Source organism: Lepidothrix coronata, unplaced genomic scaffold, assembly GCF_001604755.1.
Source record: "Lepidothrix coronata isolate B3197 unplaced genomic scaffold, Lepidothrix_coronata-1.0 Scaffold20, whole genome shotgun sequence".
Taxonomy (NCBI): domain Eukaryota; kingdom Metazoa; phylum Chordata; class Aves; order Passeriformes; family Pipridae; genus Lepidothrix; species Lepidothrix coronata.
The window spans coordinates 6405321-6417953 of NW_016690200.1; the positions used below are offsets into that span (position 1 = coordinate 6405321).

At 49.7% G+C, this 12633-nt stretch overlaps 1 protein-coding gene across 3 annotated transcripts in view; it reads right to left on the reverse strand.

The window, feature by feature from the left end:
- Nucleotides 1-12633, reverse strand: part of PODXL (podocalyxin like) — a 47140-nt gene that overhangs the window by 15993 nt on the left and 18514 nt on the right. For all 3 annotated transcript variants that reach the window (XM_017807836.1, XM_017807835.1, XM_017807834.1), the window contains exon 2: nt 879-1745. In XM_017807836.1, coding sequence (XP_017663325.1) covers nt 879-1745 — 867 coding nt within the window. The remainder of the gene's footprint in view (nt 1-878; nt 1746-12633) is intronic.

Sequence of the window (12633 nt, forward strand, 5' to 3'; positions counted from 1 at the left end):
GGGGAATGTGATGAAGGGCTTCAGTGTCATCATAGCTTTTATTCAGAGCCAAATGGGAGCTGAACCCACAATCCCAGCCAAGTCTGGAAGGCTCCATGGAGCTCTCACAGTCCCACAGGGTGACTCCTTCCCTGGGAATGCTACCAGAGAAAATGCCAAGGGGGACACTAAACTGTGCCTCAGCAGGGCATTTGTAACTAACGTGACTCTGTAAAGCTCCAGAGATCTAGACAAAACATATTAATGGTGTTCAGCAAGATCCTGAACACCACATGGACACTCCTAATGCTGCTTAGACAGAAGTCAGCAGCCAAACCCCTCCCGCAGCAGTGAAGAATGTCCTCCTCAAGTGCTTAGACTCTTTTAGAGGTTGCAGACTCAGAGTTTAGCCACAAAATCTCCTTAGTCATCTAAAGCTCATTTGCTGTGCATGCCCAGACAGCCTTCACTAAGCTGTCAGCTGTACTAGGGATCTCCTACACTCAACATTCCGGGTGCTGTCAGACTGTTTCACCAGCTCTGCAGCGTCGGTCCCCACCCCTGAACCCATCGCTGCTGGCCCCTGTCTGCTGTCACTGGAGATCGAGTCACTGCAGTTGATGGTGCCCTGGGCACTGTTTAGTCCATCCAAAAGCCACTGTCAATGCTTTGCCAGTTGATTCTTGCCTTGAGTTTCACTGACTGCATTGACTCGACCTCCGCCGACGGCAACAGGGACCTAAATGTAAGGATGTCACAGAGACAACTATGCTGGGAAGTCCTAAAATGAGACGAGGTGATGACACCCCGTAATGACAGGAGGTGTTCAGGGTGGACAAAGGGAAAGACCACAAAAGGGCCTCCCAGCACAAGAAATCAAGGTTCTCATCTTCTGGTACCTGCTCCAGGAGTCAGTGTGGTGGCTGCCTCTGGGCTCTTGTGGATGCTGCCAGGTGGTGAAGTCGGAGATGTTTTACTGGTGGGGAGGGGCAGAGATCCACTTAAAGGGGTAACAGAAGGGTTGGTGCTTCCGGGTCTGGTGGAAGAGGCAAGGTCCTGGGCTGGAGAACTGGAAGAAGAATGAGGCTGCTTGGTGACATGTGTAGAAAAAGGGGCACGGTCCTTGGGGCCAAGGGCAGAGCTGCTGCTCAGGACTCCGGTGCTCTCAGTGGTACTGGCCAAATGATCCGGAGGCTGGCCTCCCTGAGCATCCGACCTGGATGTGGCAGCAGCCCCTAAACCTCCTTGGGTGGCTGGAGGGCTGCTCACATGAGTGAGGACAGTGTTTGCAGTAGTGGTGGTCCCCAAGCTTCCCAAACTGACTGCAGGACTGGTCGGCTGCTCGGCAGCAGCGGGGGCTGCAGCAGGGCTGGCTGTGGATGCTCCAGAGCTGGCTGCAGAGCCAGCCTGCTGGGAGCTGGGGGGTGATGTGGTGGGGGCAGGTGTTGGGTCTCCCTGTTTGGCGGTGGTGGTGGCCCCTTGCACTGTGGTAGGTGATGATGCAGGGGTGGATGGGGTGGTTCTCAGAGTGCTTGCAGTGGTGGTGCCTTGAGCAGTGGTGGGTGATGTGGCAGAGGGTGCAGGGGTTTCTGGCTTGGCTGTTGTGGTGGTCGTTTGAACTGTGGTAGGTGACTTAGGTTCGGGTGGTGTGTCTCCTGCGCTGCTTGTAGGGGTGGTCGCTTGTGCCTTGCTGGTGCCTGTGGTCGTGGTGATGGTGTCACTTCCATCTGGACCTGCAGGAGCTGGATCATCCTCACAGCTGGCACCTGCAGAACAGTAAAAATGCCAAAATAAGCCGTGAACTAAGGAAGCTGCCCTTGGTTTCCACCCAGAACAGGTATCTGTAGAAATAAACGCTGCCCATAAACCCTGAGTCATTCACTCGGGGCTTGCCTCGTGCTCTCTGAACTCATATCAAATTCCACATTCCGGTATCACTGCGAGGACGAAACCCGAGGAACCTCCATGACAAACATAGTCAAACTCACAGGACTTCAAAGTGTGAGCAGGAGGACAAGACCTGCTGCTTCCCAGAAGGCAGGTCCCTCTCACATGGCAGGTCTACCACCTTCTATGCAAAGCCCTGCAAGTGATTCCCAAAATGAAGCAGATCCAGCCCTTACAAGGGGCCAGCAAGGGATGTGCCGAGTGTGTTTGTCCAACCCTGTTATGAGAGTCTCTCACATCCCTGAAGTGGTGATGATAAATTAGGTGACACTTAGAATCATAGAATCATTAAGGTTGGAAAAGACCTCCAGGATCATCGAGTCCAACCAACCACCTCCCATTATCCTACATAAGGAGATCTGTGGTTGGTTTCTGAACAATGCTTTAAGTTCTTAGATGATGAAGCTGTTTCTCAGTGAGGGATTCAGCTGAAGGACAGCTTTCCTGACAAGAGAGAACCCTCTGACAGCAGAGAGCTCTGCAACATCCCACAGCTCTAAAAGGTGGTACTTTCACTACTAGACCAGTATAAAACCTTGGGTCTATTTTTCTGCTTGTAATCACTGCAGGAGCTCCATCAACTGCTGCAGAGGTAATTTCTCCACGTGGTAACCACTAGCTCTGGGCTCTTGCTCAAATTCACCCCAGGAAATGTTTGACCAATATTTCACCTTTCAGGAACCACAGGCTGCACTGAGCCACTTTATCCATGGATCTGTCCGGAGTCAAGGCAACAACCTGATTTTGAGGGGGGGGGGTCTTCCATTTGGTGACTGTACAGAAGAATGCTATTTTTTTGCTTCGTGAAGCATCTGTACATTATTTCCAACCCTCCCAAACAGGAGACACACTTCCAAGATCTGATTTGCAGCCTAATGCTGCTCTCCAGAGATCTGCTTCGTTCCTCTGTGCCGGCGCAACAGCAAAGGATTTGCTCTCACAGAACCTGCCCATTAGCACTGGTTATGTGTCAAGGGCCTGATGAAAGCTCAAGTTTCTGAGGGGAAAACTTAACCCCACCATGTCAGGACCTGGCGTGGTGGAGTTATGTTTGAGAAGGACTCGAGGAGTGGGATTTGGGGTGGGGAGGCTGCAACAGGTTTGAGGTCCCGTGGAATGGAGAGGAGAGGGTCGGAGAGGAGAGGGTCGGAGAGGGTTGGAGAGGAGATTTCAGTCGGAAGGGACCTGTAATGATCTGCTAATACAACTGCCTGACCGTTTCAGGAGAATCATAGAATGGTTTGGGTTGAGAATGACCTTAAGGATTATACAGTTTCAATCTCCTGTTGTGGCAAGGACACCTTCCAGTATCTCAGGTTGCTCCAAGACCTATCCAACCTGGCCTTGAACACTTCCAGGGATGGGGCAGCCACAGCTTCTCTGGGCAACCTGTGCCAGGGCCTCACCACCCTCACAGGGAAGAATTTCTTTCTAATACCTCGTCTAATCCTGTCCTCTGTCATTTTAAAGCCATCCCCCCTTGTCCTGTCACTCCATAAAAGTGCAGACCTCCTCCTGAAATACTGTTCCTACTCTTGTTTCCCCATCAGCCTCTGGGAGCAGCCATTCCCATCCCTGGAAACACCATTAAGATGTGAATTTAACTGAAACTAGCAGCATGAATTATTTTAGGAAACACTTGGCTTGTGAGAGAACATTTCCATTATATCTGCAGGAAAAGAGCTTTTGTGGAGATAAGTCATATTTCCTATAGGCTGACCGCTGTCTGCAGGAGAAGGAAAGGTAAGGAAGCAAAACACCGTCACAGGGATCTGACAGATAAACCCCGAATGCCAAAGACAGGAGGGAGTTTTCATCTACCCACCTTCTCAGTTTTATTATCAACCTGTGTGCCTTGAATCTGAATCCTCAGTGATGGCTGCACCATCACTAGAGAGAGACCAGGCATCCAGTGAGCCACAAAATGGGTCTGTCCCATAAACAGGGTGTAAAACTTTGTTGACAACAAAAGAGGTAAAGCAAAAATATCCCCTAAACGTAGAAACAATACATAAAAGAGATGTAAATAAAGAAAGGGTTGGAAGCAAAGGGGAAATCACCCACTGCTCTCGCTTCCTCTTCGTGCCACAGCCCCATCCCAGAGAGGCAGAAAGCACAGGCACCAAAGAGAAGTCAGAAAGACAATTCCATTCAACCCTGTCCACAAGAGAAGGGGCTGTGCTTTGGCTCTAGGCCAGGCCCAGTGGCCAGCTGGGACCTTGTGGTCCAAGAAAACAGGATCCCTGCCCCAGCACTTCCCCGCCTCGACCTGGGGAGCTGCAAATAGTTTTTTACCACTTTAAACTGGAAATGGAGGCAAAAGCCCAAAGCAAGGGATGTAGAAATCTGGTGGGATCCTCCAGGCTTGCCCTGGCTGCGGTGCTAGCTGGGCTTCTTTTGAGATGCACAAGGTGACACTGCCCAAAAAAATAACTGGGAGAAGAACCAAGACTCAAGTTGATGTCCACAAAACTTACTGGTGTTTTATCTTTCTGCATCCACTCCTGGTTTTCCTCTTTGCTAAGGTCAAGAGATGTTAAAAGACCAATTTATTCTTCTTTGTTAAGCCAGGACCAGTGATTTAAGTGGGATTTAAGCAACTTGAGGAGTTAGCACACTCCTACTTGGAAGTGGTGAGCAGCCATGGAGGGGGATGGATGGATGGATGGATGGATGGAGGGATCGAGGGATGGATGGAGGGATGGATGGATGGATGGATGGAGGGATCGAGGGATGGATGGATGGATGGACTCAATGGGTGCCAACCACATGGGCAAGTAGGACACTATACATCCTACTACATGGCCCTGGCTAAAGTCGTGCAATGCTTAGTGTCACAGAGGTAGAAATCACTCTCCTCTGGTGGGTAATGACCTGCATCTCTTTGGTAAGTGGCCACACAGACCTGCTCCTGCTCTATCAGGCTGGATGGGACCACTGGAAAGCCCCTTGCAAAATACCTCCCATCCCAAACTTGATCTGAAGGTGATGTTTCTTTAATAACCTCCACCCCAGCTCAGCTGGGCTGGTACCAAATTCTCCCTTTCCCCCTTTTTCCCTCCACAGCTTGCTTGTCTCAAAGCAGACTGTTTTAAAGAATGACTGTTGCTGGCTGAAATGCAGCAGCTGTGGTGAACAGCAGCCACAGCAAGAAGAAATCCAGGCAGGTTGCAAACTTGACACTCCAAGAAAATGTGCAGCACTGTGGCCTGGACTCACAACAAGCCAACGGCGAGAGTGTGGCTATGAGTGGGTAAAATTCTCCTCTCACGGAGGACTCACCTGTATCCATCCCCACACCTGTGCTGCAGGTTTTTGGGCACCTTCCTCTCAGCCAAATATACCTTTTCTCTACATCTGCATTAGATTAATCTGTTTTCTCACTGCTGCTCAAGGAGTCAAGTGCTGCTGCAGTCACGGGGCTCAATACCCTTCTGCAGTTTTATTGCTCTGAGCTCAACATCGGGTGTTTGCCCAGGGACTCTCTCACTGCAGCACTGGAGAAAAAATGTATTTTACTTAGAAAAATTGCATGGTTTTGGTGTCTTGCAGGTTCACCACCCGCAGAAGGCCTAGCTTAGGCAAAAGGATTGCAAATGTAAATCCAAAGCAGAAACAAATACAGAACAAGCAGTGAGAGCACAAGAATCCCAGGAGTCACTGTTTTCCTTCATGTACTGTATCCCTTTAAATGCCAGAGAATGATGTTTTTATCTTTTCCTCCTTCACTGACCACCTGTGCCAAATTTTGCCAGTGGACCCAGGGGTAATAACTGGTAACAAGCCCCTGTTTGCCTGGGCTGGTGGCCAGTATTGCCTGACAAATGTGCTCAACAGAGGAATCAAAAAGGATCTGGTTGAAGGAGGAGAAAAGCCCTGTGACCACAGGCTGGTGGTAAGAACAACCAGACAGGACAGGATTATGTTCAGTGCCCCTTCAGCATGAAAATCACTCACAAAAGATACAGTAAGTCTTTTTGCAGGAAACAAAGTGACCCCTTCACGGAGATAAAAGGATTTAACACACGCCATGAGAGAGGAGATCCTCCAAGTTATCACTCCCTGCACCCGGAGGAGATCCTTTCCAAAAGAAAGTTCACTTGAAATTCAGCCAGAGTCCCTCACCCTGTTTTCCAAAAGGCAGAAAAAAATACTACCTGCCCCTGACCTTCCTGGCTGCATTTTGGCACGACAAGGCCACTTCTTTGATTTCACTTTTTGGACCGTCACCAACTCGTCATTTTGGGGAAAATGAGAGGAATAGAGCAGATAACAGGGTGTTTTGAGAGCACTGGTTGCAGTGAGTCTGAAGCTTTGGTCTGCACTTCTTCTCTCACGTGGGCCACTCAGAAAACCCAAACCTTCTGTGCTGAGAGTGGGGCAGACCCACAGGAGGAGGGTGAGCCCTCCACACGCGCATCCGTGAGCACGGCGGCCAAACAGCCCAGAGGAAATGAGTCCCCTGCATAAACATGATTTCACGTCCGGATATGTGTATCCCATGACTGTGCCTGGGATATGGTGTGGCTGTGATGGGGACAGCCCCAGAGGGGAGAGAACTTTCCCTTATTGCTAATTATCCAGATGGGCTTGTTCGACCCGCAGTGAGCAGTGTTTGGGAGGCTGGAAGTGCCACCGTGGGTGCTCCTGGATGGGGCTGGTGTGGGAGTTCTCTGGTCAGGAGCTGATGGGATTTGAAGAGCCACCCCAAATGTAAAAGGAAAGATGTGCTGGTCTGTGCCAACACAGCTCCTTACAATAGCAGTTACAGGCAGAATTTTGAGCTGCTGTGCACCAGCACTAATCACAGAATCATACACTGGTTTGGGTTAGAAGGCATCTTAAAGATCATCCAGTTCCAATCTCCTGCCATGGGCAAGGACACCTTCCACTAGAACAGGTTGCTCCAAGCCCCATCCAACCTGGCCTTGGATACTTCCAGGGATCCAGGGGCAGCCACAGCTTCTCTGGGCAACCTGTGCCAGGGCTTCCCCACCCTCACAGGGAAGAATTTCTTCCTAATATTTGATCTAAAGCTTCTCTCTTTCAGTTAAACCGTGCCATGGAGTGATGCTCTGGTTGTAACCTTGGTGCAGTGGGTACGTGGTGTTTTGCAGGCTGGGGAAGGTGCTCAGGGGAGAAGCTTGTTTGGAAAGGTCACGGGTTGGAGCACAGAAAGAGAATCAAATCAGTGCAAAACACAAAGTGAAAGGACACGTCCTGTCCATCCTCCCATCAGCCCACCCGAAGCCAGCGATTAATTCCCTCTCCACGCAGCTCCTCTGATTAATTCCCTGCCCAACAGCTTCCCTCTTCCTATTTTGGTAACGCCCCCCCCCCGACTCTCCCCCCCTCCCCCATCCGCCTTGTTGCAACAGCTCAGATATTGGCTGAAATTCTATTAATAGTGAGAAAAGGAAACTCAAAAGAATAACTTAGGAAATGGTGGGTGACACACCCCACTCCGGCGGGCTGAGCCCGGCTCAGAGCCTTACGCCAGCCGGCTCCTGCTCCTCCCAAGGCGGGATGAGAAAGCCAAGGAGCCTGAGCAAGCCGGGGAAGGGGAAGGGATGTGAGCCAGGCCCGAGGAAGTTCCTATTTTCCTCCCCCTTTTTTGCAGCCTTTCCTGATTGAACAGGGGCAACGGGTTGAGTTCATCAAAGGGAAAGTGGGGGCTGAGGCTCCAGGGGTGGCCTTTCCTAGGGAAGAGCGTGTGCCAAAGCCAGTGAGGAGGCTCCTGGGCTTGTCTTTGCATCACAAGAAGCTCCTGGGCAAAAGGAGTGTTTTAATGCAGCCGTGTCTGAGGTGGAGCAGGGACCAGTCGCTGCAGAGGACAGGAAATTTGTCACCTCCTTTTGAAACTGTGAGAGCGATCAGATTGGCAGAATATCACAGAGCAGTGTTATTTATCCTGGAATTAAGCTGGGCTACCAGAGCAAATACCTCACAAGGCTTTTAATTTTGCCTGTGCAGAGGGCTCTCTCCCTTCCATCAGCTCAGGGATAGGTGGGATCCAAACAGCACTGTCCTCCTGAGCTGCCTGCTGGGATTTTGGTGAGGGAGGTGGTACGAGGATGCTGTCAGTGTACACAGCACCTTTCACCCTTGAAAAATGGCACTCTCCACCTCATAAGATGCACTTCCAAACCAGCATCACCCAACCCCTTTCCTGCCAGGCTCACCATCAGCATTATGAAACAGTTTCACCCAGGCCAAAGACCAACTTGGCTTCCTGGGTTAGGGAATGGGGAATGGGGAAAGGTCCAACAGCAGCTGCCAGAGCATTAGACTCTAATCCAATTATCCAGGGCAGGGATGTCTATCCTATCCAAACCCCTGCCAGAATAAGAACTGCTGCAAAACAGCTTAGATAGAATTGCTCTGCAAAATATTAAAGATGAGACCTAATTAGTGTTACAGTAACACTTGGGAAGGGGCTGCTCTAAAAGCACTGTGGGCAGAGAGGGGATTCTGCCCCTTTACGCTGCTCTGGTGGGACCCCACCTGCAGAGCTGCCTCCAGTTCTGGGTCCTCAACATCAGAAGGATGTGGAGCTGCTGGAGTAAGTCCAGAGGATGCTCAAAGATGCTCTGGAGCCAGGCTGGGAGAGCTGGGGATGTTCATCTGGAGAAAAGAAGGCTCCAGGGAGACCTGAGAGCCCCTTCCAGTGCCTAAGGGGGCTCCAGGAGAGCTGGAGAGGGACTTTGGACAAGGGTCTGGAGGGACAGGACACAGAGAATGGTTTCCCAGTGCCAGAGGGCAGGGTTAGATGGGATATTGGGAAGAAATTCCTTACTGTGAGGATGGTGAGGCCCTGGCACAGGTTGCCCAGAGAAGTTGGGTCTGCCTCATCCCTGGACATGTTCAAGGCCAGGTTGGATGGGGTTTGGAGCACTTGGTGCTAGTGGAAGGTGTCTCTGCCCATGGGATGATCTGTAGGTCCCTTCCAACCCAAACCATTCTATGGTTCTACAAAACGAGGATGTCTGGACTCTGATTTAAAGCCATTGGGTTTGTTTTCAGTAGGGAACCTTCCTTACCCCTCTGTGAAAAGACTCTGTTGAAAAGACTCTTCAAATTGCTGCTGTTTAGATCTTGCAGGCAAGTGACAGAGAGCTCAAGGCAATAATGCTGACAATTGCCCTTTTCTCTGCTGTCAAATGAAAGGAACCTGCCCCACAGCCTCTGTTCTGGAAGACTTTCCCAAAAAACCCTTACTGGTTGGACATGGAGGTGGGCAAAGTGGATGTGCTTCAAAACCCTTACTGGCTGGACATGGAGGTGGGCAAAGTGGATGTGCTTCAAAACCCTTACTGGCTGGACATGGAGGTGGGCAAAGTGGATGTGCTTCAAGCCCCAAGCAGTTTTGCTTCATCTCCAGATGGAGAGGAGCATCCAGGGCTTTTTCCTCTACTACCAGCCTGGAGATACCCCTTGGCTGGAGATTTAGGGCATGTCCCCACAATATTTCAGCATCATCCTGAGGACTCTTACCAGTCTGCAGGATTTTGCAGTCAGTCACATCCCTACAGTAGCCAAAAGCCATTTGGCTTCCAGAACTGGGAAAAATTTAAGTTGTCCCTATTTCTACCAAGTAGAAGTAACCCTGAAGCCCAGGAAGCAGGACTTGAACCAAACCTCACACGAGCTTTGGCTGCTCTGTCCCTCCTGTTAGATCTGCCTGACTTTATTTAATTCACACAGCAGCCTTTAAACCTCTTTGGTTTCAACCAAAAAAACCATCCACAGCCTGATACACTTTTCCTGCCAGGACTGCCACACATGTCCCCAGAATCCAGGTTCTGATGAACCGGCATTTTCTGATGAGAAACCTGCTTCATTAACAAATTCCCCATCAGCTCTTTCTGCAAGTATTTGAGCCAGCTCAGCTTGTCTGCTGTTTCATTTGGAAGGATGACAAATATTAAAAATAATCATCCCAAGGCACATCTCCCCACACTCCTCTTCCCCTGCAGCCCTGACACATCTCCTCCTTGATCCCTTGGTGCCTCTGAACACCACATTTGGGGAGGCAGAAATGGGTTTGTTTGCTGCACTAATTAATGACCACACAGTGGGTTTGAGGGAGCAGGAGTATCTCAGTGTTCCTCACTCCCACCCTCTCGAAAACTTTGTTGAATTGTCTTCCATGCCATGCTTGGAACTGCCATGTCTTCCATGAATTTCCCCTCAAAGACTGTTTTTGCCAGAAATTTGTGACGAGAGACATGTTTCACCCAAATCACAGAAGATGCTGAGTTGGAAGGGACCCACAAGGATCTTCAAGTCTAATCCCAGGCAGTGCTCCATTCCATGGCCAACCCCAGCCAGAGGTGAGGAATGCCAGCAGTGGGAGGAAGCACCAGTCCAGCCTCTCTTAAGGATAAACATAGGACATCCTATTTGGGATTGTGTCTCCACGATTCTTCTCATGGAAAATCTGTAGCTGTCTAAGAAGTGAAGGGAAAGATGAAAAAATAATCAAAAGGAGACAGGAAGACCACTGTGGAAAATGAAAGCTCTGAAATCCTTCACAAGAGGTTGCCAGGGAGGCAAACAAACACAAACACACGCGCACCCCTCTGTCCACGCCACCCCCAGACATTTTTGATCACCGAACCTGGAAACATCCTATTTCCACCAGGAGCTGATGGGATTTTTAAGGGGCTTGGCTCCAGTCCTGCACCTTTCCCAGGCTGCAAAATGAACTGGGGGCTCTGCAGCCTGAACAGAAACACCTCATCGTGGAGGAAATGGTGGCAGAGCCGCTGGAGCGGAAACGTGGGGAGCACGAGCCAAAAAAAGCCTCAAGTCCCTGCCTGACCAGACCCTCAAAGCACAGAATGTGGCCACGCTCCTGTCCTTCTCCTGAATCCTTTATGCCATTAGAGTGGAGTTATCCTGTGATGACCTTGCTGCTTTGAAGCAGGATTTGTGGCAGTGATTGAGCATCAATCACCCATCAGCTGAAGGACACCATGTCTGGTACATTCAGCCCCAAGACCCCTCTTTTCCTGCAAAAGTCACCCAGGACTTTGGAAGAAACTCAGCATTTACACTGAATAATGGGCCAGAAAAGTCTTTCTGCAGCAAGGTAAAGCCCAGGTACCTCTGTCTCAAAAGAGAATCAACACAACACTGAAATCCGCAGAAATTCTTAAGACCACATGACTTGATTATACACTGAATATCCGGGGGTTTTCTTGCATAACTTCAATGTTGTAAGTCTTTAGGATGCTCTTTCAGGCTTTTGTCAAGTAAACACAAGTGCTAAAAAAACCTTTTTAAAACCGAAAAGTAAATAGATGAAAAGTCTAGATTTGTGTGAATTTAGAGAGGAATTTCAGGTCCACAAGAAGGACGGAGAGATGATTAAAGCTACCAGACTGACAATTCCACTTTGGCTCCAGAGGAGACCACTCAGCTTCCTTCACCACCTCGCTCTGAACCCCAGGGAGGTTCAGAGAGGTGTGGTAAGAGGTTCAGAGGGTTGAAGGAGCTTCACCATCTTTCTTCAGGTTTGAAGGAGTTCACCACCTCTCTCCAAAGTTGAAGGCTGGGCCATGAACTGACTCCAGCACTAAGGAGCTGTGAAGCTGTTGGCAAGGTGGTGGGAAGGAGAGCTCTGGAGAAGCCAACACTAAATGCTCCTTGGCCAAAGCATCTGCTTTGCTCTTGAGGGCTGAGCTGTCACATCTCAGCAGCCCTTTCTGGGGACCCGACCGCCTTTCTCCAGCCCCGCCGCGGAGCTGCTGCTCACCAATGGAGATGTTTGGGGACACAGATTTATTCATTAAGACAGAGCAAAAGTTCCTCCCCATGCTTCCCACCCCAGAAAGATGAATCTCCTCCCTGGCTGGCTTTTCCTGGAGGACTTCGCTCCAGACAACTTGAGGAGGAGGGAGGACGTGAGCCCGCGAGACAGGAACTGATCTTTATTCAGCCTGATGGCTTGTCTACACCGAGGTACTCAGAAAAATTAATCTAAAATTAAAAGGAGGTATGATTTCAGAGTGGATTAGTCAAAGTGCACACAACCCACCAGGTGGCCACTCTTGTTTCAGCTTTAAATCACTCTTTATTTAATTTATCCAAAATGAAGCAGGTTAAATCAAATTAAAGTCTCCTCAGCTCTGAAAGCTGACGAGAGGGAACTGATGAAGTTTAAGGAAGTTAATTCAGGAGAAATCTGGTGATGGTCCCTGCAGAAAAAATGTTGCACTGACCAAACATCAGGGATGGGGCACACTTGCCTCCCTGGCTGAGGTTGGCCTTTTGTGATTCCTGGGCATGGAAAGCTCTGATTGATGCCAGAAAAAAGCCATCCTGTCCAAACCTCCTGCAACAAGCAGGGAAATCTTGAACCAGACCAGGTTGCTCAGAACCATATCCAACCTGGCCTTGAATGTTTCCAGGGATGGGACATCCATCAACTCCCAGGGCAAACTGTGCCACTATCTTACCATCCTTACAATAAAAAATATCTCCCTTATATCTAATCTAAATTGAATAGATAATCAATTTGTTCAGTTTGAAACCATCACCCCTCATCCTATTGCAATAGACCCTGTAAAAGAGTTTGTCCCCATCTTTCTTACAAGCCCCCTGAAGTACAGAAAGGCCACAATAAGGTCTCCCTGGAGCTCAGTTTTGCTCAGTTTTTGTCGTGGAGGAAAACAGGACATTAAGGAGAGAGTGGACAGAGCA